The 23921-nt window shown below is 38.3% G+C and overlaps 4 protein-coding genes across 6 annotated transcripts; all 4 read left to right on the top strand.

Moving 5' to 3' along the window:
* The first annotated feature begins 160 nt into the window (after positions 1-160).
* On the top strand, positions 161-4047 carry LOC135658467 (uncharacterized). Its single transcript, XM_065176124.1, has 2 exons — positions 161-852; positions 3632-4047. Exons 1-2 carry the CDS (start codon positions 307-309, stop codon positions 3695-3697), a joined length of 612 nt encoding a protein of 203 aa, XP_065032196.1. The 5' UTR covers positions 161-306; the 3' UTR covers positions 3698-4047.
* A 1203-nt stretch (positions 4048-5250) lies between these two features.
* On the top strand, positions 5251-15004 carry LOC135582018 (WD repeat-containing protein GTS1-like). The gene is made up of 8 exons (XM_065176122.1): positions 5251-5458; positions 6346-6553; positions 7056-7151; positions 7930-8004; positions 9607-9717; positions 12114-12205; positions 14154-14238; positions 14471-15004. Exons 1-8 carry the CDS (start codon positions 5346-5348, stop codon positions 14828-14830), a joined length of 1140 nt encoding a protein of 379 aa, XP_065032194.1. The 5' UTR covers positions 5251-5345; the 3' UTR covers positions 14831-15004.
* Positions 15005-16070: 1066 nt separating this feature from the next.
* LOC135672174 (protein PLASTID MOVEMENT IMPAIRED 2-like) lies at positions 16071-17543 on the top strand. The gene has a single exon (XM_065180631.1). It carries the CDS (start codon positions 16071-16073, stop codon positions 17541-17543), a length of 1473 nt encoding a protein of 490 aa, XP_065036703.1.
* Positions 17544-17755: 212 nt separating this feature from the next.
* Positions 17756-23599, top strand: LOC103969281 (lipid phosphate phosphatase 2). 3 transcript variants are annotated; one of them, XM_009382810.3, is made up of 9 exons: positions 17756-17894; positions 18182-18254; positions 20172-20393; positions 20488-20575; positions 20665-20774; positions 20898-20991; positions 22217-22405; positions 22501-22560; positions 23245-23599. In XM_009382810.3, exons 1-9 carry the CDS (start codon positions 17881-17883, stop codon positions 23439-23441), a joined length of 1047 nt encoding a protein of 348 aa, XP_009381085.2. In that variant the 5' UTR covers positions 17756-17880; the 3' UTR covers positions 23442-23599. The 3 variants fall into 3 exon arrangements, with proteins under 3 accessions (XP_009381085.2, XP_009381159.1, XP_018675930.1); XM_009382884.3 differs by lacking the exon at positions 17756-17894 and having other exon boundaries at positions 18122-18261; XM_018820385.2 differs by lacking the exon at positions 17756-17894 and having other exon boundaries at positions 18230-18340.
* The last annotated feature ends 322 nt before the right edge of the window (positions 23600-23921 follow it).

Below are 23921 nucleotides of genomic sequence, written 5' to 3'. Positions count from 1 at the left end.
GTTCACCCGGTAGATGACCCACCGAGATACACCGACATAACCAGCTTTCTAGCTCGGGTATACTGTGGGTGTGCCGGTTTTAGAGAGAGCAATCAAGCGGCGTTTTAATTTCCCAATATGCCCATCTTTACGCCGTTGAGATTAACCCCTCTCCGCCTTCCCCCTGGCTTATTTTTCTGTGTGTTTGTTCCCTCGGCGGCGGCTGTAACTGTCACCGCCTTTCCACCACCGCCCTTCTCGCCTTCTTTCGCTGGTAGAAAGATCAGTTTCCGTCACCTTCCGGGCGACCGTTGGGCGTCCCGCTCCATGGCGGCTGCGGAGGACCCACCGCACGGCGATCTCGAGCCGAGCCTTCGCCACCGTCTCCCCCTCCCGAGATGGGGAGATCGGAAGGCGACCCGCCGCGCTGCCGTCGACCGAAACGGTGGCGACCGGACCACCGCCGCGGGGCATCTCGGTTGCCGGGAGGCCCCTCCGGCTGAGGGCGGCGGCGAGGACGGGGGTTTGGAGGAGTTGAGGGCGAAGCTTATGGGCCACCTCCGGGAGGCGGTCGACCGGATGAACACTGCGGCGCCGGATTCTGTGATGGGGGCCGCTCAGGAGGTCGCAAGGCCGTGGAACCTACGGGCGAGGCGGACGCCGAATGGGAACGGCCACGGGGGATGCGCGAGAGCGGGGGCTCCTACCGTGGCGGAAGCGGCGGCTGCGGACGAGCAGGAGAAGAAGAGGAACATCGGGTTGACGGTGTCGCTGACGGCGGAGGAGATCGAGGAGGACATCTACGCGGTGACGGGATCGCGGCCTCGCCGGCGGCCAAAGAAGCGGCCTAAGGTCGTACAGCGCCTGCTCGACGTAAGCATCCTTTGTTTTCTAATCACCCTAAATTATATTATCTTGCTGTTCAATGTTATCTGGGAACTGCATTTCCACTACAACTCCGGTAGCGTTTGTATAGTTACCATTTTGCCACCTTCAAATTAGTCTTTTCTTTTGTATCTTGGCATCAATCCTGCATGTCTTAAATCAATACAACTCAATGGGTCGAGCAGGAGGATGTGCGTCTCGCATAGAATCACATTTTAAGTCGTTTCTAATGGACTTTATGTCAAAGTCTTTTGGACATTCTATTAGATTTGGTTCTTTGAGGGGGGATGAGCAATCCAATATGCATAACATATTATATTCTTATGATTATAAAATACTATATAATAAAAGTGGTTATTGCCAATGTTATTTTGACTTAATAGGAAGAATCTAAGGATGCTAAATGGTTGAGCATGAGAAAGTATGCTGAACATACATCACCAAATCAGTCATTTCTAATCTACCCACAACCTCTTCATATATATATTTGAAAGGACAGGAGGGAGAATAGTGAGGGAAGAGAGGAGGGACAATAAAAATTGTGGGAGAAGTGGTAATGTATGGAGATAATATAAAATTCGGGGTTTGGAGAGAGATTAGAGAGTTTTGATTTATGGATAGTTGAAACTACATAAAAAGGTCAGGTTTGAGGCTTGGATCAATTTTTGGACCAAGTTAGTAATAGGATCCATTGGTTTTCAAGAAGTATTGCGATCCGTATTAATCTGTAATTTGCCCATATGAATAGGCTTCCTTAGTTTCAAAACTTTGGTCGGTCTCTTAGGCTCTTCCTGATCAGAACTGTTGGGGACCTCAGAGTACGATGAGAATGCTTGTGAGTCCAGAATTATAATCTCCTGATGGTGTATGAATTACCTATGCTCGCTTCAACATACTTAATTTTTGGAGTGCTGGCATTCGCTTGCACCGCTTTATTGATAGGCCACTTCAGATAGGTACTTCGGTCGAAAATCATTGTTAAGGAGCCTTCTCATACTTGTACTAAGGTTGATAATAGCACGGAGGTAATGCAACGGAAGGATTTTTTATAAATTGATTAATACTTGGCCACGTAGAAAGATGCATCAATAGAGTTCATAGTAGGAGCATGGGGGATATGATAGGAGTGCGCAGCAGATGTCCATGGAAATGCAGAAGGTAGTTGCAAAGTTGTGGTAGAGCATCAAAAGGATCTTAAAGGATGCACCAACTATATTATCAAATTGATAGGGTGAGTCATTTTGTATTTTCCTATCTTTGCTCTAGTGAAGAAAGTAATTTCTGAAAGAATTAAAGGAGAGATGTGAAAGAGTAATGAAGAGAATATTGTTTCCAATGGATTCCATAAATGAATCAATTTGTCCATTCAAAATCATCAGACTGTGAAGGTTTGAAGGTAAATAAATCCATGCTGATCTAAATCACTATGGGAAGGCACATTTTTTCATATGAAGCAACAAATTTTTAGTATAAAAGTCGAGATAAATCCTTAGCTAAAATAATGAAACAAATTGCTACCTCCATATAAGAGATATATGGTAATGTAACCAATTAAAATATAGATATATCGTGCATACTAATCTATACAGATCCACCAGTGGTAATCATGAAGCATATTGACAATTGAATGGCCAATAAAAACAGAAAGAAGCACAACTATTGATTAACAAACTAATTTTTTCAGTTGCAGAATAAAAATAATGAAAAACTTCCAGTGTGTGCTATAATAATGGAAGTTATAAATCAATGGAGGAAGCTGAGTTCAAATATACAAAATATTAACCCAAAAAATATTTTATAATACCCTTACAGAGTATTCATGCATATAGGTTTCTACTGGTATGTGGATCAAAGCTCATATAGTTCGTGCATTCCTACAGTTCCATATATTTCATGATTGAATATGTCTACAGTTTCATATTTCATTAATCTCCTCAAAGAATGCTCTTTATGCTGAAGTTTGACTATTTTTTTCTTACAGCAGATAACTTTTGTCAAGATAAAATTAAAACATTAAAAGACTCTATGTTCAGTTGTCAAATAAAAAACACTAATACTAATGTTGTTATTTGCTTTGAGAAGTTAGAGTTGAATAATCTTTTGATTTGCTCCATCAAGAATCATTAGATGGGCTCCATTTGTATATGTCACAGCATCCAAAGGCCAAAAGAACTGTTTCTTTAGGTACAAGACCTCATGGCTTTTCTCCTCACCCCAACTCAAACTTGAAGACATGAAAAGAAAAGATTAAGAAGTCAGTACAGTGTTTAGGGAATACATTTTATTAGACATCTCAGACATACTAAAAGATTAGGAAGTCCATATAGGGTCAAAAAGGAAAATATGTTGAGAGAGAGAGAGAGAGAGAGAGAGTTGGCATCATTTTCTAGGATCTTGATTTTTTTAATATCAGGAATTTGATAATAATATGTTTTTATCTCAATGTTGGATAATAACATGTTGTCTTTCTATTGGAATTTTGGTATATGCAGCATAGAAGACATTAGCGATGTCAGGGTATTTACAGAGTTTAAAAGTAATCAGTAAACCAACTTTTGATACGAATTAACTGATCCTATTAAAAAAATGGGATGCTAAATGGGCTTGTTTCTAATCGGAATGTGCATATCTGTATCCTGTATAAATTAGAATAGATATATATTTTGATGAACGAAACAAGATCTATATGAATGAACATAAGAGAACAAATTGCCTCGTCTTTGTTTACTAATAGATGATTGGGTTTTTGTTTGCATGCTTTGCATAGTCTCTCTTCCCGGGGTTGTGGCTATCTGAGATCACGGTGGAGTCTTACAAGGTCGAAGATGACTGAACCTGTGCTCCCTCAGTCTCTTGGTTGTGGCAAGCCCTACCTTCCCCAGACTCCCCTACTGTTTCTGAGGTCTGATGCCAAAGTGACAGTTTGGTGAAAGCTTGTTTGGTTTATGAGATGTATATTGCTTTACAAGGAAAAGCCTCATGTAAATAGTCCTTATCTGCTTGTTAGGGAAACAATAGCACAAGAAACTTATCTACACAGTTTATGAAGGAGGCTGCTAGGTTCTGTGAGGTGTGTGGTAGTTTACTAGCCATGTACAGGAAAGGAGGAGACTGTAGGAGCAATTTCAGTTTGTTGTTCAAACATTATAAGTAGTAATGCTATGTATACACAATTATTTTGCATGATGTATCATCCATGTGATGCCAAGTGGCATCCACCAGAAAGCTGAATTTGATGCCTCCATCTGCAAAACCTGGCATCGACACAAGGAACAATAAGGTGGCTGTAATCTAGTCAGTAATGCATCAAGTTGCCAGTTCATATTATAAATAAGGAGGAGAAAACTTCTTCAGAATACTGGTTTTAAATTTTCTCATTTATACCGTGAGGATAATAGAACTATTTTAATTTGTTAGGGGTTTGAAAGTCTTCAGTATCTCAGGAGGCAAAGACTACTCTCCATAATTTTTGCTATTAAGCATAATTCATTTTATTGGTCCGAGATATTGATTAATTATCGGTTCGTATGATATCAATCTCCTAGTAGATCTGTATATACTGTTTGTATTTGTGAGAGATTCATAAAGTAATTTAAATTTTAGGGGATGTATGGATCTGTATATACTGTTTGTATTTGTGAGAGATTCATAAAGTAATTTAATTTTTAGGGGATGTATGGATCTGTATATGCTGTTTGTATTTGTGAGAGATTCATAAAGTAATTTAATTTTTAGGGGGTGTATAAATCGGTATATACTGTTCATATTTTGTGAGAGATTCTTGAAGTAATTTAATTTTTAGTCTTTTGCAGAAGAAAACACATCAGTTTTCTTTCCATCTTTCAATTTAATTATCAGCATCCAAAAACAATCTGCATGTTCACCATCATGGCTTGTTGAAAGCAAAATAGGTTCTGGTGTGATCCATCGCAATTAAACTTTGTAAGTTTAAGTCTACCACTCAAAATTCAACATCCAAGCATTAACCATTTAAAAATATGAGTTAAAACAAATTACCTGACCACGAAATTAAATTCATCATGATTAATGGATTTAACATTAAGTCCAAGTACTCAACAAATTTGATACTTAAATTAAATTCATGATTAGCAAAATTCAAATTTCTAATCTAAATATTTGTCACCCATATAAGAAAATATAATTTATACATCCCTGAAGAATTCAATATTTTATATGTATGCACGATCATAATTTCATAATTTTTAAAAATAAATCAAGCTGATAGGATAAATTAAATTCCTCCTATATACATATATTTATTTATTTTTTAAATGAATTAAGCTAATAGGATGCATCAATTTATTCCGTATATATATATATATATATATATAGGCGGGCCCGCAAGAAGAGTCGGCCCCATCCCACCCGACTCTTCTTGTTCCGCGCCCGCTTTGAGGCGGAGGACATTGAGCAAACCCTACGGAAAGCGACGCCTGCAGCTAGCAAGTGGCCGAGCAGCGATGGAAGATGAGGCGGAGGCCGCTGCTCCATCGCCCTCCTCGAAGCGTTTCGCTCTCAAGAACTCTATCCAGACGAACTTCGGCGACGACTACGTCTTCCAGATCGCTGCCAAGTACCACCCGCACCCTCCTTCTTCGTATCTTGCCGTTCTCGATCGTTTCTCTCGCCCAGGGTTTTGTTGGTCGGCCCTCCTCTCGCATGGCGTGTCGATATTGAATTATTTTCGTTTCTTTTTTCTTTTTGTGTTCGGAGGACAAATAATCGTTATGTTTCTCTCTGGTATGCGGTCGTGGGGCGGTCCCTCTTCGTTATGATCTCCAGCTCCGAGGCTTGGTTAGGATTTGGGACGCAATTTGCAGGCGCAAATTGAGCCAGTGTGTCGGGTTATGTTGCCTTAGGTTGAATCGATGAAAAGGAAGAAATCCACATGATTGCCTAAAAGAATTTGCAACCTTTTGTTTTCTTGTACGTGGTAGACCGACCAGAAGTCCATTACTATCCAGAATTCGGTAGTTTAGGTAAAGATGGAAGCAATGGAAGATGCTAGGAACGATTTGCTTTCTCCAAAATTGATATGTTCTTGTTCCACCTTTACGCAATTTGAGTGTACCAAATTTACCGATGTATATATGGACATATGACACAGATTCTGCTGTTTTACTCCATAGACACATATATACATATGTAAGTATATATATGGATTTATTACTTTATTTGATGACTTGTAAGAACTAGAGAGTTTGTTTACTGTTGCTCTGTTGCAAGACCGTTACTACCTCTGTGTTGGATTACATCTATGAATTGTTAAATAAAATTTGTGTACTCTGCATTGTTTATTGGCGAACCAGAATTAATGATATCTTTTAACATGTATCGTTTTGCAAATTCTCGCTTGGAAATTGGGTTTTGTAGGGTTGGTTGACATTCATCTTGTGTTTCTCCAATGGCTATTTTTGCTTATATTTTTTCTTCTTTGAATTTGTTTGTGACAAATGCAAGCCAGGAGATCTCAAATTTGGCTGTGTCCTTGTCTACAAATACAATCAAACTTTACTCTCCAATAACTGGACAGTATTTTGGTGAGTGTAGAGGCCACAGTGGTACAATCCATGAAATTTCTTTTCCAGAACCATTGTCACCACAGGCAATTTGTTCTTGTTCATCTGATGGCACTATTAGAACATGGGATATCAGGACATTCAATCAGGTATGATTGCTTCAACTCTCTTAAAATTAGAATTTATTTCGTATATAGTTGCAAACATTCTCTATGTTGGTCAACATTATACCACATTGATATTTGTTTATATCACAATATGGCAAGTGTAACTTTCTAAAAGTCTTTTCTCTATTAATTAACAAGTATATATTTTGCTTTTCATGTCTTAAACTATTATTACCCAAATTACTTTGTACAAAGATCATGAAATCAACTGATAGTGGACTTGTTTATAGGTAATTTCTATGATTGTCCACTTTGGCCATCATTTCCTCGCGAATGTTTCTGTTATCACACCATGCTTGTATCTTTGTGCACATTTGTTTTTCTATTTAAAAATTCCAACAGTACATACTAATTTCGTTACATTTCAGAATTTTCTGATTGAGTTGTCAGTGTATCTTGAATGACACTGCAAACAAATTTAGATAATCTGTTTCTCTGTTTCTTTTAGATTGTCTGTTTCTTTAATTGGGTGCTTGTGACCTAGGTTTCTCTGTTAAGAGCTAATTCCTCTCAAGAAATATATAGCTTTTGCTATGGTGGATCAAGTGGTAACCTACTTGTTGGTGGATGCAATGCTCAGGTACTAATTTTCAGCGTATGCTCTTAGTTGAGATGTTTATTATATGCAAAATTTACATCTAATATGAGCCAAGTTATTATATGTAGTTCTATGATACACTTGTATGATTGGCTATGTATAATTTTAAGTCACGTGCCATATGATGTCCGTCTTTCTGGTTTTCCCATGCCCATGGAGATACACTAGCGACAAGAAGTAACTTCAATGTGGTAAGTTTCGAGCTAGAGCTATCAAGCATAATTACAAAATAAAATTTGACAGATTGTTGTCAGTCATGGCTGATGTCATCATATTTCTACTAAATGTTCATTAAAAAAATTGACTCACCACTAGAAAATCATAGTTGGCATACTACTATTCTGCAAATGTGTCCAAAACAAGTTGAGTTATAGATCTAACTTGCTAAAATGTGGAAGAAGTTTGGATCCAACTGATTATTTGTTAATTAAAGTCTCTGTTGTCTCATTGTTTCATGCATACTGGCATCTGTTTTTGAACTGTTAATGTGTTGATATAAGAAATGGCCTACATCGGTTAACATTCCCATCAACAATGGCATAAAAATTAATTAGATGAAGCAGTTGAGAGAAGCTTCAGTGATGATATTTATGGTAATTGGTTTCTGTTGTACAGAATTCATGCTCTTGGTGTAATTGATTAATAAAACTGAATAATTCTTTTTCTAGTTTTATCACTTTAATCTATCTGATTTTGCTATCAATGGTTTGTTAGATGGTTTTGTCAAACTTGTAACTTCTTTCCTTTTTTTTCCTTACAGATATACTTTTGGGATTGGAGAAATGGAAAGCAGGTTGCTTGCTTGGAGGAATCCCATATGGAAGATGTGACACAAGTATGCTTTCATATCTTTATTGAATAAAAGAGAATGAATTGGCAGTTGTAATGTTCGAAAATTTGTTCATATCTTGGTAGCATGTTCAATTATAAAAAAATGCAAGAACATTTTTGAAGTTGAAATGTTAAAGGTATTCTTGTTTTAACTTATCATTTCTTAGGTTCAGGTAATCTTGAGTTACCTTGTTGGTGCCTATGCTTTATTTGGGCTAAGCATCAGCAGCTTTGTGCATACTTCCAATATGTGTGGCTTTGTGGTCCTCAACAAAAGCTTAACCCATTAAAATTCCTTGTCTGACAGGGTCAGCTGTGTCATCTCATTTCTTAACGAAGCATACTTCACATTTTGGCCATTAAAAGTCTATTTGGTAGGTCTTAGGTGCAATGTATAAGTTGGCAGTTTCACTAGCAGGTCCAGTGAACAATTAGATACTGACCGCTCTGTTTAGTTCACTTATAACATGACATACTGTTCACTTGAGGCTTTTTTCTTGAGATGTAACATTGCCTTGGAAGAGAAACCTTCCACTAGGTTAGTCAGATTTCATTCAACAGCTATCTGGAGGAGGGCTTGGCAGTGATGAATGAGGTTATATATATGTGTATACATATTGGCTTCTTCTTCATAAATTGGAAACTGCCTTGTTGTTGGTATGCTACCATGTCATACCACTCTGACATCAGGTATCAGTCAGAGTGATCCCATGCCAGATGAAACATAAATCACTTGTTGAAATTAATGTGGTGTATCTTTCAGGATGCATCAAGATTTAGTCCATTAGGAGTGGTTGAAATGGCAAGGACAGGAATCAAAGTTAAAGATAACTCCAAGAATGTTTCTTTTTCATATGACATTAAAATGAGAAATTTGGAATAATTGCCATTTTTCAATATGGAGCACAACAAACCGTAAAGCACATCATGTCACAATCCTGTAAAACTCCGAGAATGTTACTTTTTCATTTGACACTAAAATAAGAAATTTGGAATAATTACCATTTTCAATATGGAGTACAACAAACCATAAAACACTTCCTGTCACAATCCCGTAAATTAAGTAATAGCTCTTTTTTTTCAACTTCTCACTTGAGTTAAATTTATGTTTTGGTGCACCTGACTGCAGAGAGACTCAAGATATCTTTTCCTACCAGCACAACCTTTTTTTAGCTTTTATAAGATATATTATTTTGAACAAATTATTATCTTGATGAATGCTGATGCCTATCTTTGCCTCATATGCAAATATTGAACAACTTATCTTGGACTTCCTTACTATGATTTAGTATGTTATAGAACCATGATTTTGATGTTGTTTAGTAGCAGTAGCTTGTTGTACCATTCTGACCATGTGCTTAAGCACTTGATCAGCAGAGTCTTGCATCAGCCCATGGCTATGCATACTACCACTGGTTTGTTAAGACTGGAACACCAACAAGTATTGTGCACCTTGCTTGGTTATGATTAGTCACGCTGGCAGAGTGGCCACTTCTTCATGCTTATTGGGTGTGCACTCTTTGATATTCTTTCTCTTGCTTTCTCCAACAGAGTTCATAATTCAATTTGGTGTCCTAATTCACTCTTTTTTTTTTTGTGAATTTAGGTACGATTTGTTCCGAATCAGCAAAACAAGCTCATTTCCGCTTCAGTTGATGGTTTGTTGTGTCTCTTCGACACCAGTGGACATATTGACGATGATGATCATTTGGAATCTGTAAGTTGTGGTGTCAGTTCAGCATTACCTATAGATGCAAAAAAGTCAATTGTCCATATAAATTTACAAATGCATTACTATGTGCCAGACCTTTATGTTGTACAGTATTAAAGATTTTTTTTCCTTTTTGATTTACAATAAGTATTTGAATTCTCCAAATAAGTGATTTTGAATGGAAGCTTCACTTGATTTTTACCTGTAATGCAATCTTAGACTGAATGGATAACCATGAACCACCTGATGCAACCAGTGATGGTTCAATCTCTATACTCTGTGGAAAAATTTCTTTGCCAACAACACCGTTATGAGATTCTTGTTCTCGAGAGACTTAAGGGCTTTGCTAATATTGATCGTTAGAAAACTTTTGTTTTTTTCAATGTTAACTGTCCATGTTTCCACTTTTCTTTTTCTCCTGTTCAATTCATAAGTAGTATTCACTTAGTTTCATGGACTGGAGGTAGCTGAATTTGTGGGTCATACTTGGACCTGTATTGCAAAGATATAAGAAGGTGACTGCTAACATTGCTGTATATTCAAATTCTAGCAGTATAAGCACTTACTAACCTTATCTATAATGAGGTGTGCTAACTGTTTGCCTTCTAGTTCTTCTTTAATTATGCATTCTTTTTAATTTTTTTAGGTGTGGAGGTGCAATGGGGTTGTTTTAATGGATAAGTGTGATTAGTATTAGCTAATACAATAGTAGCATTCATTGTTCCTACAAAATGACTTGGAAGTTAATTGATAGACATTTTTCCTAAAAATTTGCAATTGTTTTTTTATTGAAAGCTTAGGCTACAAAAACAAGTTTTAGTGGTTCTTGTTCCTTTTCCTATTTATTATATCTTCATTTTCTTTTACATTTCAATACTAGCAATTTTCTATGTACAACTGGTGAAGTCATTTTGGTTTTCTTGGTTCATATCATCAGAATATGTGTTTTTGTTGTTTCTAGCTCTCTTCATAATAATAAATGCATAAATGGATCTTTGACTACTTTATTTACTATGAGCTCTCAAATCAGAGGGTACTACAGTCCTTAAAGTTCACGATGGACAGTTTATTAATACCCTTCAATTAGTGTTGATAGCATCTTATAGGTGGCTTCCTTTAGATGTTTATGTTAACCTGACAAGTGAAATTCTTAAAGGAGATAAATATGGAATGGATACTAGGTAAACTGGGAAGATGTTAAATTTGCTAGTCTCTGGAGAAAATGGAGTTCTCATCTTTAGGTCCAGGTAAAATGAACTGCAACTTACTGAGTTCCACAGGGGCACTTGCAAAGAAAATATTTCTTTATTAGGAGAAGATGAATCCTGATGAAATAACTCGTCTCATTTGGAGAAGTTACCGGAGGATGTGATGCATTTGTTTTGCTACCTTTCTTTCCATCAATGGAAGGTCCAATGCTTTTGATTTAGTGATTTCTCTTCTCATTATCGAGGTATTTGTAATGTAGCCCTTGTGGATTTTTAGTATAGTTTGGCTTCAATAACTTGTGGGTTGCTAAATATGTCAAGGATATGTGAAAGTTATAAGAGTAACTTCTTTGTTTACAATTTTTTTTTTATTGCATACTTGTTAAATAATGACATTTTAAGACAATTGTCATTGGTGTTTAGTTTGGAACCTTAATACCTTTCCTTGGTTGGTTCATTTGGTTCATTTATAGTGAAATAATACTTCTTTTTTGTTCTATATTGGATCTTGATTCAGCTATTGATATACATTGTTTTCTTGCTTGATTATACAACAACAATAATAATAAAACCATAAGTCTCAACTATTTGAGGTTAGGTATATTGGTCTTTTGTCGCTATTGAGATATGTGAAACGTCATATGTTTAGTTAAGTTTATAGTACTTAAAATTGTGTATATAGTTTCTATTAAATTCTTTTTAGGTCTTCCTTTGCCTCTCTTTGTGTCACTAATATTTATTATTTCACCTCTTCTAACTATCGTATCGAGAGGTCTCCTTAGTATATGCTCATACCATCTTAAACGATTATCACTCATTTTATCTTCTATCGAAACAATACCTAGTTGTTCACGAATAAAAATATTTTTTTTTCTTGTCTTTCCTAATAACTCCACACATCCATCTCAATATTCTTATCTTGGCAACATAAACTTTTTGTATATATTTTTTGTTCACTGTCCAACACTCATATCCATAAAGCATTATTGGACAACATACTAATATACAACTTTTTATATATATTGTATATGTTTTCCTTCTTGAATATATACTCCTTTTTCTAATACTAATAACCACACAACAAGTATTCTATAAATATTAATTATGGTAAGGTAGTTTGACACAACTGCAGACAAATGCTTTGCAGTTAAAGCATGGGAGATACTTAGTCCTAGATTTTTACTGCTGTTTCAGGTGATGAACGTGGAAACTTCTATTGCAAAAATAGGTTTCTTTGGAAGGATGAATCAAAAGTTTTGGTGTTTGACACATATTGAGACGTTGAGGTAATATATCTGTTGCTGTATATTTGTTATTAACTATGAAGCAGAATCACAAAGCTTGCAATCTCCATGTTAGAACATGCTAGGTAATCCAAAACATTCTTCTCATCTATACTAGCTACAACTAAATTGTATAAAGGCCATTGGACATTAAATACTAGCTACAACTAAAATGTGTGTAGCCTTGGATTTTTTACTCACTAGCAATGTGAATAATCTCTCTAATTGTGTGAACGGTTGTCATGCTTCTCATAAGTTGCATATATGATGATCATAAATTGTATAAATTGCACAAAATATCTCTTTGTATATAGATGATAGTGGTATATAAAATTTACATTAATCTATTAATCGTCATGTACCAACCATATTGTCTTACTTTAAAATTTTAATTATTGGTATATTCATACAGTATCATGTCTGTCCATTCTTCATAGGTCACCAATAATTGCATTCTTTGATGATTTTATTCATTTCTTAAAGTTACAGAATTGATATACGAAGTTTCTTTCTCATTGTTTGATAGAGTCAGCTTTGAGTTTGTCAGTTTTTTATTCTTATGCTGCCAAATCTGGGCTTCATATACTTTTGGAACTATTTTTCTATTCCTGAAAATCGATGTCTGCTTCACCTGATAGAACTATGATTTACTATTTCCTATCTATTTGTGGCGTCATCTTGTTTGTCTTTTTTGTTGGATGGTTTTTTTTGTTCCCTATTGTATAACTATTTTGGAATGCTCAAGCATTCACACAGGCTGTTTGACCATGGTAGGTGTCATTCAAAAAGTAGCACTCTATGTATCTGTCTGGGAACTTTGGTTTATATTCTAATAAGTCAATTGCCCTTATTCTAGTAGTTGTAGCCAGTGATTTAAACAGGCGCTTGCCTAGGTACACTCGAGCAAGGTGAGGCGAGGCTCAAGCGTCTTGTTGAAGGGCCAGGTGACACGCTTCAAAGAGATGCCGCCTGGGCGCTCGCCCAAGACCAGGCGTCGGGCGCTTTGTCACGGTCAAGCACCCGGTTCAATTAAGCGAACCGAACCAGACTTTTAAATTTGGTTCGGTTAAATAACGTAGTTTCTTATCTCAAAAGCCACCCTTCACGCCCATGTGACCCTAAGGAACCCTAGCGTTACTTCTGCCTCCGTTGTCGACGCTTTCTGCCGCTCCCTCCGCCACAGATGCGGCGGACCGAGCCTTCATCTATCGCCGACGGACGAGTCCGACTGCTCCCCTAGCTTCCTTCCGTTGTTTCTCCTTGTGCAGTTTCTTCCACTATTGAGGGAGTGGACCGTAGGTTCCTTCGTCACTGACGGACGTCCTCTGGAGCTTCTGCTGCTACTGTTCACAGCTTCTGCCGTTGCCGCTGCCCGCAGCTTTTGCCGCTGTCACTACTGCTGTCTGCAGCTTCCGTCACTACTACTGTTGCCATTCACAGCTTTCGTCGCTACCATTGTTGTCGTTCGCAACGTTACCGCAACAATCTTAAACTAATCCTCTATTACTGTTAACATTTTTTCTCCCCTCTAATTACTGTTAACAATATGTAATATACTGTTAACAGTATATTCTTAAATATTATATTTTTATTTAAATAATTATATTTTTATTATATTATATAATTTTTTTATATTTTAATATTTTAGAGTGCCTTGGGTGTTTTGGGATCTTGGCGCCTAGCGCTTTTTAAATCACTTATTATAGCTAAATATCACATGATTACACAATGTACCTTCACTGTATATATGTCTATATGTTTTCAGTGACACTGTATTGATGCAAAAATGCATAGAATTGATGCTATAAAACGGCTGCAGTGATACTTTAAATATCACTGCAGCCCTTTTTTTCACTCGACCTGAGTCTTGCTTCTTTGGTCTTACTGTAATATGATATATTGCTTATTATGGTATCTGAAAGAATGTATTGTTCTGTTGGATGCTTTGCAGCATCTGGGATTTGAAAGACACAAGAAGAGAAGTCAATTTTGAAGATGCTCGGTCATTGGCTTCGGAGAAATGGAATTTGGATCATGTAGGTTTATATGCTTGTACTAATTTCTTGTGATCTATAGTAAATAAGATTTGATAAAATTTTTATTTTGGGAAAAGAATAAGTTTGATTACTTTTTTTAAAGGTAAATTGCTCATCGACAAAGTAATCTATCTTTACCTAGTATGATCTTTAGAAGTCCGACTTTAATTGTTCATCTGCGTACTACTATGAATTTCTATTTGTGTCATGCACATTTTTTTTTCTTTTGCAGATCGATTACTTTGTTGATTGCCATTACTCTGATATTGATGACCGACTATGGGTGATTGGTGGCACGACGTCTGGCACGCTCGGCTACTTCCCAATTAGCCCTGATCATGCAGGAACCATCGATTTCGCTGAAGCTATTCTCGAAGGTGGCCATGCAGGGGTTGTGAGAAGTGTCTTGCCTGCTTCAAACAGTCATCGCACAATTGCAAAAAAGGGCATCTTTGGCTGGACCGGAGGCGAAGATGGCCGCCTATGTTGTTGGTTATCTGATGAATCATTGGAGGCAAAACGATCATGGATTTCAAATTCCCTTGTCATGAGGTCACACAAAGCCCAAAGCAAACGGCATCATCCGTATTGACACAATCCTATGAACCTACATAATTTGGTGGAAAGTATGTTCCATGTTCTATCTATAATGTTAAATTCTGTACATTAGTTATAAACTATGTTCGGTAGGATTATTATGGTGTTGGGTTGATCATGCTGTAACACGGGCAATCATCATTTTTAACACAAACTATGGCCTTTAGCATTCTTGGTTGTCTCTCAAAGATATATTTATTTTTTGGATAATATTCTTAAGAAGTTCTAAGTTTTTTTTTTTTTTTTTTTTTTTTCTTTTGAGAGTTCTTTTTTTGTTGTATTCTTGTTGTGTTTTTTATTTTATAAAAGATGATATTATCTTTAATCTTTATCTTGTTAGCCATTGTCCTCGTTGTGTTATGGCCATTGTTGTCTTGTCGTGACTATCTTTATTGTTCGGTGTCTTCGTCCTACCATGATTGCAAGGCCTCTTCGCATAGGGGTTTAGTTCCGCCATTGTGAAGCCTTATGTGATGATGATTGTTGGTAGTGTGAGAGAAGACGAGACATGACTCTTGTCTCCTCGCAATCATCATTTGTGACATCTATAATCTCACCCTCTATCCTCGATGGTAGGTTATCATTTGTGACATCTATAATCTCACCCTCTATTCTCAATGGTAGGTGGTGACGAGGCACGAAGGTGGTCATGACGGTAAAAGTTAGGAGTAATTTTATTTTGTAAAAAAATAAGGGATGTATTATGAAAATAAAAATAAAAAGCGCTTCATGAGGGAAAAGTAAAATTTTGAGATTTTTTATTGAAGAATTCACCCTTATTTTTGTTGGTGTCGTTGAGAGCAACATGTCGAGCAGCAACCGCACAAATAATATAGTATTCTTCCGATACATGTTTAGAATTTTTGTGACACTACGCGGCGATATGATGGGTGTCCAGCGTCTCCAAGGCACCACCCAAGAAGGTCATTGTCACCGAGTAGGTCTTGGAAGCATATTACGATCAATCGTGTGGCGATGCTCGTCCTCCTCAGCAAGCAAGCAAGCAGATATCCTTCCCGGGTATCCTCCACCAACCAAAACCTTCGTATTTCTCGTAGCCAAATGCTTTTATCCCCTCACAAAGCATTCCTCGCTGCTCATCCTTTCCAAGCACACCACAGAGAGACTAATACGATTTCCTCTCTTGATTTCTTTCTTTCGTGTGTTCAAATGCCAAACCAATGGCTAACAAATTAGAGCGTCAATCCATGAAGCAAGCAAAGGATCATGAGTCGATGGTACAGGAACTAGAAAAGGTGAAGCTTGAACTCAGCCGGCTGAAGCTTGACGTCGCCTCTGCATCGGAGGCAAAGGCCGATGCCGAGAAGGAAGCTACAGCGTCGGCTCTGCGAGCCGTGTGCGTTCTTCACTCGGTGGAGGAGCTCAGAAAGCAGATAGACGAATCGGACGAAGAGCATGCGTTGGTCGAGCTTGCTCGGATCGAGGCCGAAAGGGAGCACCGAGAAATAGAAGCTCGAAGAGTCGCCGAGGCCGCAGAGTTCTCCAACAGAGTCGACGCTGCCAGGAAGACATTCGACGATCTTAACCAAGAAACCATCCACCATGAGGAACTCCAGATGAAGCTTAACATCACCCAATCATCCATCAGCCTGTTGCAGGCAGAACTGGAGTCGGTTCGAGCAAAGGACAAGAATAAGAAGAAGAAGAAGAAGAAGGAAGAACAAGAAAGTTCATGGCGCAGTTCCTCCTTGGATGCTGCCAAAGCCGAACTTTTGGCAGCAAAAGAAGAATTGGATTTGGTCAAGGAAGAGGGGTTTAAGTTCATGAACTCGATGGATCTCATCAGAAAGGAGTTGGATCGGATTGCCCAAGAGACTCGTCAGCTGGAGAAACTAGAGAAGAAAGCAGAATCCAGTGTTCTTCGGCTCGACTCCAACCTTCTGAAAGCCAAGACCAAGTTGGAAGCCACGACAGTGGCTGAGGAGAGGGCTACAACCATGGGTTCCAAACTCTCCACCACACTGAACCAACTCCAAGCAGAGACAGAAGCAGCACAGAAGGAGACACAACTGATTGGCCAAGAGGCTATCGGTGTCCGAAGCCAAATCGCCAACACCGACTCGGAGATCAGCTCAGCGGAGGAGAAACTGCAGGCGGTGGTGCAGGAGCTACGCGCGGCTAAAGCATCAGAAGCGACGGCGTTCAAGAAGCTGAAGAGTGTCACCAAGCAAACCACCACGAGGGTTAGAGCTTCCTTAACTCAATGCAGCGCCAGCATACCCATCTCCGAGACCGAGCACGACTACCTGGTGAGCAACGCAGCAGCAGCCCAAGTGGTCTCGAGTAAGAAGGTGGCAGCGGCTCAGGCATGGATGGAAGCTTTGACGGACAGAGAGAGGAACGCGCGGGTGAAGGCGGAGCTCATCGAGAAGGAGTTGCGGGAGCTCAAAGCGGTGGAAGTGCGGGAACTTCACGAGACGCAACGGTCGGTGTTTGCCAGGAGATCCTTAGAAGAGGATCTAAACCGACTGATGAAACAGATCGAGGAAGAAGATGAACAGCTTTCGGAAGAGAAACCAAGGAAAGCCGTAATGCCAAGGTCAAGAAGCATCAAGATAAGACGGATTCCATCGTCGCCGGGGACTCCTCGACAGGTTCGTTCCCCGTTGATTGTGATCAAGAAGAGGACGAAGGTGATGCCCAATCTGGTGCGGTTTCTCAGGGATGGAAGAGGCCGCAGGACGTGAGCTCGTTGACTAGTTCAGCAACTACGACGGTCAACAACACTTTGAGCAAGATTTGGTTGTGACAGCAGATCAAATAAGATTGATTCATCTGGACTCTGAAAAGTCAAACTTCTCATTCCAATATGAAAACAAGAAGAAGGTTGGATGAGTCATAGTTGGCTTACTATGCGAATAATAGTGAAAAGGAGGCGTTCCAAATTCCCATCCCCAAAAGAAGACCCGACCCGACCTTGGCTCGTCATCTCGTTGACCTGATCCATGGGTCCCACAGAACAAGCGCTCCGATGGACGCGTGTCGGAACTGCTCGCGCTGGCCTGGATTCGCACGCCGGTTCAGATGCCCGCACTGCGGTGACGACACCGATCTCCCTCCATCACTGTAGTTTAATCCTCGCGCGTTGACCCAGGATCGCCTCACCTCCCCGTGATCTGACCTCCACCGCTCCCACCTTAATAACCAAATAAGAAAGAAAATCTCACAGCTTATTGCGACCAAATCCATCACAACGTTTATGTCTTTATATATACGTACAAAAGAACCAAATAGATTTGATTTCCTTCTTTGTGGCTTGCGTAGTCTCAGGAGTAGTTCTTCCGCTGACCCAACCCACCTTCTGTTGCTCCATTACCTGTTGTAGAGTTGCTTGCAGAGGAGGAGGAGGAGGAGGAGGTGACGGCTGGACACATACTTTGTATTACGGCAAGAGATCGGTGAGAGGTTGACGGACTTGCTTTTCTTATTGCCGTAGCTGTTTCTTGGATTCCCTGTGGGTTTCAACAGATTCTTTTGTTCTGTGGTAGGATTTTATGAAATTGCTTTCTCGGTATCTATTGAATTCGGAGTTTGGATGTTGGAATTTTTGGTTTTCATTTGCTGTCATATCTTCTGATTTCTTTGTTGTTCCTCAGTTTCTATCTGGTAGTTCTGCAAAGAACAATTATGCTTTTTGTGGAAACTACAGGCCCAGGATTCATGTCATACTCATTTGAGGTTGGTGGTCATGGTCTCTATCATGAAAGGGGGGATTACTCTAGTTTTTTTGTCAGATTGCCAGATCTTAGTATCTTAGAATGCTGTACTTTGCAGTGGACAAGCTTAGAAATAGTGCACATAAGCTTTGTTTGGCTCGATATCCTTTGCTTACAGTTTCAGAGGGATAATTAGATTCTTCATTATATAATTTGTCATGATACAAGAAAAATACACCTGTTGTTTTGAATCCATGTTAAAAGTCGCTTGTACTCTCTCCCCCTATCTCTCTCTCACCCACCCACACACATACAAATCCTGAAGAATTGTCTGTCAACTTCTTTAGATCTATTTGATACGAGACTTTTTCCTTGCCACACTTACAAAGTCATACGAACATATACTATTTATTAAGGTCTGAGAAATTTTGTTCTTTTTAGATATAATATCTTTGTTAGCCAAGCAAACTTGGATACAGAGTTTTCCTGCAACTAAACATTTTGTTAGTTAAGAGGCTTTAGAGAAAATGCATGCCAATCCCATTGTTTACAACTGAAAGAAATCCTTTTCAGCCGTAGTACATAAGAGATTGCAAGATAGGATGTTAAAAACACATATATTGATTTGTTCTGTGTACTTCTAGGATGATTACTCATAGGTTTACTCATCCATTTCTTTTCACAACTGGGAACCGGAATTTCATGGCTCTCCAAGTGGAAAAAAGCATGCAGACGGCCAAATATGGCTAGTCGTCCCTCAACCTGAAAATTGAGCGACTCACTTCTTGATATTAGCCTAGTAATCAGTCATCTGGGTCGCACTTGGTAGCACCTAAACCAGGCCAACAGAATACTATAAATATACTTAAACAGCTACAATTCTCAAATCAACTCAAAAATCAGTTTCATATACCTTGAGGACATCATGACTTTGTAATTTTTGAGTTTTAGTCATGGCATAAGATAGCTCCCATACAACAGCCTAGTCTTCTTAGAATTGCATGCAGAGGATAGGGATTCAGTTCTAGATGGTTAAAACTTAAAAAGATACCACTAGAGCCAGTCATATAGAAGATAGGTATTTGAGGATGTCCATTTGTCACTCTAGTTGAAATATGAGTCTAGTTTGACCTCATGTTAGCTGCATCTATCTTCTTGAAAAATAATTTAGGTGATTCAATCTCCATAAAATTGATCTCTAGTATCCAAGAATGGTGTGGGACTGTGGGTGATAGCATAAGGACTTCAGAACTAGATCTTCAGATCCCCTTTTCTGTTCATGGGAATGGACATCTGCATTGCTGCTCCCTTCACAAACACCGTTTTCCAACGGGAGAAACATTCCTATATTTCTGATTGCAGCGAGAAATCATAAAATTTTCCTTCTCAAAATAGTTCCTGATACTCCATAGAAGAAAACCATTGTCATGGGTGAATTATTGTGACGTGTTTTAACCATTTTCTCATCATATCTTGATACCTCTAATTGCAATTGTTTTTATATTATTCTTTTTTTACTTGCAATTGCTGATCTTGTTGAAATATGTCTGAGAACAGATTGCAAAAGCTCCGGTCATGTAGCACGTCAAACAAATTGCATGAATTCAGGCTTCTACCATATTATACCTGTATATTGATTCATTATTTATCTTCCATCAGGCAAAAATGCCAGATATCCAGTTAGGAGTTCACACATTGCGATCCCATGGAACCAAAGTTGCAAGATTTCATATGCACGACTGGATTATACTCATACTCCTCGCTATAATAGATGGATGCTTAAATCTTATAGAACCTTATCATCGGTTTGTGGGAAAAGACATGATGACAGATCTGAGGTATCCATTGAAAAGCAACACAGTGCCATTTTGGGCTGTTCCGGTACATTCTTCTTCTCTTAAGTGATAGTGAGTATTGCTTGATATTTAATATTGCATTGGTGCATTGTGGAACAATAACAACATCTTCGTGGCAGTTAATCGCCATTCTGTTACCTTTTGCGATTATTATTGGCATATACTTCAAAAGGAGGAATGTGTATGATTTGCATAATGCCATACTAGGTACATTTATTTTCCTCATCTGCTGTAGTACTTGTCAGTTTCCTTTGCTTCTCTGTGATTTTGCAATTGATCAATACATGTGTAAGCAGGCTTGCTTTTTTCGGTGCTTATAACTGGAGTCATAACTGATGCAATAAAGGATGCTGTTGGCCGACCAAGGCCAGATTTCTTCTGGCGCTGTTTTCCTGATGGAAATGATGTGTGTCCTAAACTTATTATATTACACTATTTCCCTTTTCCATCTTTTAAAATTCTCTTCTTATATATTATTTCATATAGCTTTTGTGTTAAAGAAATCTTTGTTCATACTCTTAAATTGCAGATCTACAACAATGTGACTACAGAAGTTATATGCCATGGGGAAAAGGGCGTAATCAAAGAAGGGCACAAGAGTTTTCCAAGTGGACATTCATCGTGTAAGCATCAAACTAATCACCTAGTTTACTTGTGTATTGATAATTTTATATTCAGATCTTATCCAGTTTCTATTATGGGAGAGCATCCAATTTTATTACACTATACCACTATCCTACTTTAATGTATATCTTTTAAAGGGTTACTAAGCTCAAAATCATGTTTTAAATGGTTAACCATCTCTCTATTATGTCTTTTAGCTACTGATACTTTGTGTTCCTCTTAAAGCATCATGATTATGTGCTAACCACATTTGATTTTCTAGACTAGTCCTACAACTCTGTCTGAATAGTCATCCAATGACAATTTACCAGCACACGAGATTCATGTATGAAGGTAAGTTGGGGTATTCCTTTACCTGGTGGATGGAGCGGCCTTGCGGAAAATCCATTTTATATTAGTGAAAAGAGTTGAATGCCTCATGGTTCCCTGCATTTGTTGTTGCTTTGTTTTGCACTACCGATGTTAAGTGTTGCTTATAGAAAAATTTAGCTAGGTTAGGTTTTTGATGAATCAGACAAATTGGTTCTTGCCCTTATCAAATCTGGAGTTCTAATGAAGAAATTATTTATCATTAATTCAGGGGAAAAACCAAGCTATACCATGTTACAAAGACATGCTTTTTACTCGGCAGCATAGTTTTGTTCTGTGAAACCAGCTGCCATACTTTGCTGATAGGCTTGTTAATTTTTTCTCAGTTCAAATGTCTTTGAATGGAATCCTGCTGTATAATTTCTTCTGTTAACTTGAAATAAGCAAATTTATGTGAGTTTTGGTGCCTATGGTTAGACACAACAATTTTTGGATTGCTGGAATTCAAATGTTGGACATTTGTAGCACTTCAGGCTTCCAACAGCTAAGATTTATGCTACAAGAATAACCACAATCATGTCATGATGTTAATCATCTACTCACTTCACACGTTTTTCATTCTTTTTTTCCTTTTCGGTGATGTTGTGGTTCTGATTCATGCGTAATTATCATAGTGGTTATATCATTAGCTTGGAGAATGTTTGGTGTTGTGGCATGAATTCCAGAGACTCTTCCCCTGTTTGATCTTGCTTGGGTTCTTAGTAAGCTTTTTCATCATGACTTACTCTAATTAGTGCCTGGACTTCCTTATACACCAGATTGATGGACATTAATCTAAGTGCCATTCTCTAAATGACTTTTGTAATTATACTACAGGGATAATTGGGACTGAAGATTTTTATCATCCATTTGCAGGGTCTTTTGCGGGTCTAGGTTTCTTAGCATGGTATCTAGCAGGGAAAATCCAGGCTTTTGATCGTAGGGGCCATGTCGCAAAGCTATGCATTGTATTTCTTCCTCTACTTTGTGCATCCCTTGTGGCAATTTCTCGCGTCGACGATTACTGGCACCATTGGCAAGATGTCTTTGCAGGAGGTTTTCTAGGTTTGTGCAGAATCAAATCAAGTTTTCAAGCTTAATCTGTCTCAATATTACTGAGTAATTGTGTTTCCTTGCAACCTATTTTTTGATATCTGCAGGATTGGTAGTCAGTTCATTTTGTTATCTGCAATTCTTTCCACCTCCTTATCATCTAGACGGTATGCACCCTTCCCTATTTATGTAGGTGTATGTCTCTGGTACTTATCTTCTCTTTTCTGTGTTTGGTTTCTCGTGGGAAGCATTGTTTGTGCATTTTTTCATGTAGAACAGAATGTATTTCTCATCTCATCCAGTCGTTTATCTGTACATATTTTGTTAAGCATATATTTCTCTTGTTAAACCGATTAAATTTCTAGGTCATATCAAAAAGAGAACCGAGAAAAGAGGTTTTAGCATTCAAAGCAAACTAAAATGTGCCAAATTAGCTCGGCGACAACAGGCAAATACCACAAATGTAAAAGTTATTAGTGGCTCCTCTAACATCTCAACCTTGCCATGCTAATGAGGATCAGTTATATATAGAACGAGCATTTACATGCCTGTTATTGTTATTTTCCAGCCGAAAAAAATGGGCTTCTACGTGGCTCACTTCATGGAGGCAGTACAACTATCACAAATTGTTCACCAACTATTATTTATCTATGTTGTTACTAATTGGCATGAATGTTACGTCCCTGTTATCAAGAAAATATATATTGAAATCAAAATTTTGCATCTTTTCACAGGGAAAGCAATATATGTTGATCAACAGTATGTGAAATAAGACATTCTCTCAAGATTCTTGTGCCATATAATTTCTGTCACTGAATTCTTATCAAGTCTCACCGTTGTGGTTCTTCTAGGTTGGTTGCCCCATGCATCCTTGCACACGATGGCTGATACTAGAAACGAGGTTCAGCTGCAGTCGACTACGAATTCTCTTCAGTCAAGGCCATCGGTGATTGACACTGTTTATGTTGCATCCGAGGGTCAGAATGGAATCCACATGAGAGACACAAGCGCAATTATGGACTCAATGGAAGCCGGTTGGAGGCATTGATTTCCAGTACATCATCTCCTCTTCACAAACTGAGTTCTTATCTGCTGTACATTGCTGTGTAAAATTTATTCTTCTTCTTTTTCCCACTTATGTCTGGTCTGCACTCTGATACATCATATTTGACATCATGTCATGATATACTGCTACTCGTTTTTCTACTCTGGTGATTGAATGCTGAAACATTAGAAGCACTGTTCTGCAGTAGAGGACTGTAAATCCTGAAGAATTAGGATCCACATGGATTCATATTTCTTTAAATCCGAGGCCTTGATGGCATTCAAGAACCATAGCTACTCTACCAGTAGACAAACTGAGACCATGGGAGACTGATTGAAAACTCAGTGATGCTCATGTTTCTCCGAACCAAGTCATAACCTCATCTCTTGAACTAGGAAAGATTCTTGAGCTATCAAGAGCTGGTGATTTGTCATGGCAAGATAAGATTACTTGCTGCCAGTGGGTATGAAAGGATTGGCCGCT

This window comes from Musa acuminata, chromosome BXJ1-4 (genome assembly GCF_036884655.1).
Source record: "Musa acuminata AAA Group cultivar baxijiao chromosome BXJ1-4, Cavendish_Baxijiao_AAA, whole genome shotgun sequence".
NCBI lineage: Eukaryota > Viridiplantae > Streptophyta > Magnoliopsida > Zingiberales > Musaceae > Musa > Musa acuminata.
Note: the sequence above shows the minus strand (reverse complement) of the source record. Positions and strands in the feature narration are given on the sequence as shown.

Bases quoted from the DNA above. Each gene is read 5' to 3' on its own strand.
- LOC135672174 (XM_065180631.1), top strand. From the start codon at position 16,071: ATGGTACAGGAACTAGAAAAGGTGAAGCTTGAACTCAGCCGGCTGAAG.
- LOC135658467 (XM_065176124.1), top strand. From the start codon at position 307: ATGGCGGCTGCGGAGGACCCACCGCACGGCGATCTCGAGCCGAGCCTT. The intron at 853-3,631 runs GTAAGCATCCTT...TGCTTTGCATAG, and splicing joins TCGTACAGCGCCTGCTCGAC to TCTCTCTTCCCGGGGTTGTG.
- LOC103969281 (XM_009382810.3), top strand. The intron at 20,394-20,487 runs GTACATTCTTCT...TCTTCGTGGCAG, and splicing joins TGCCATTTTGGGCTGTTCCG to TTAATCGCCATTCTGTTACC. The intron at 20,992-22,216 runs GTAAGCATCAAA...ATCCATTTGCAG, and splicing joins TCCAAGTGGACATTCATCGT to GGTCTTTTGCGGGTCTAGGT.
- LOC135582018 (XM_065176122.1), top strand. From the start codon at position 5,346: ATGGAAGATGAGGCGGAGGCCGCTGCTCCATCGCCCTCCTCGAAGCGT. The intron at 8,005-9,606 runs GTATGCTTTCAT...TTGTGAATTTAG, and splicing joins ATATGGAAGATGTGACACAA to GTACGATTTGTTCCGAATCA. The intron at 12,206-14,153 runs GTAATATATCTG...GATGCTTTGCAG, and splicing joins ACACATATTGAGACGTTGAG to CATCTGGGATTTGAAAGACA.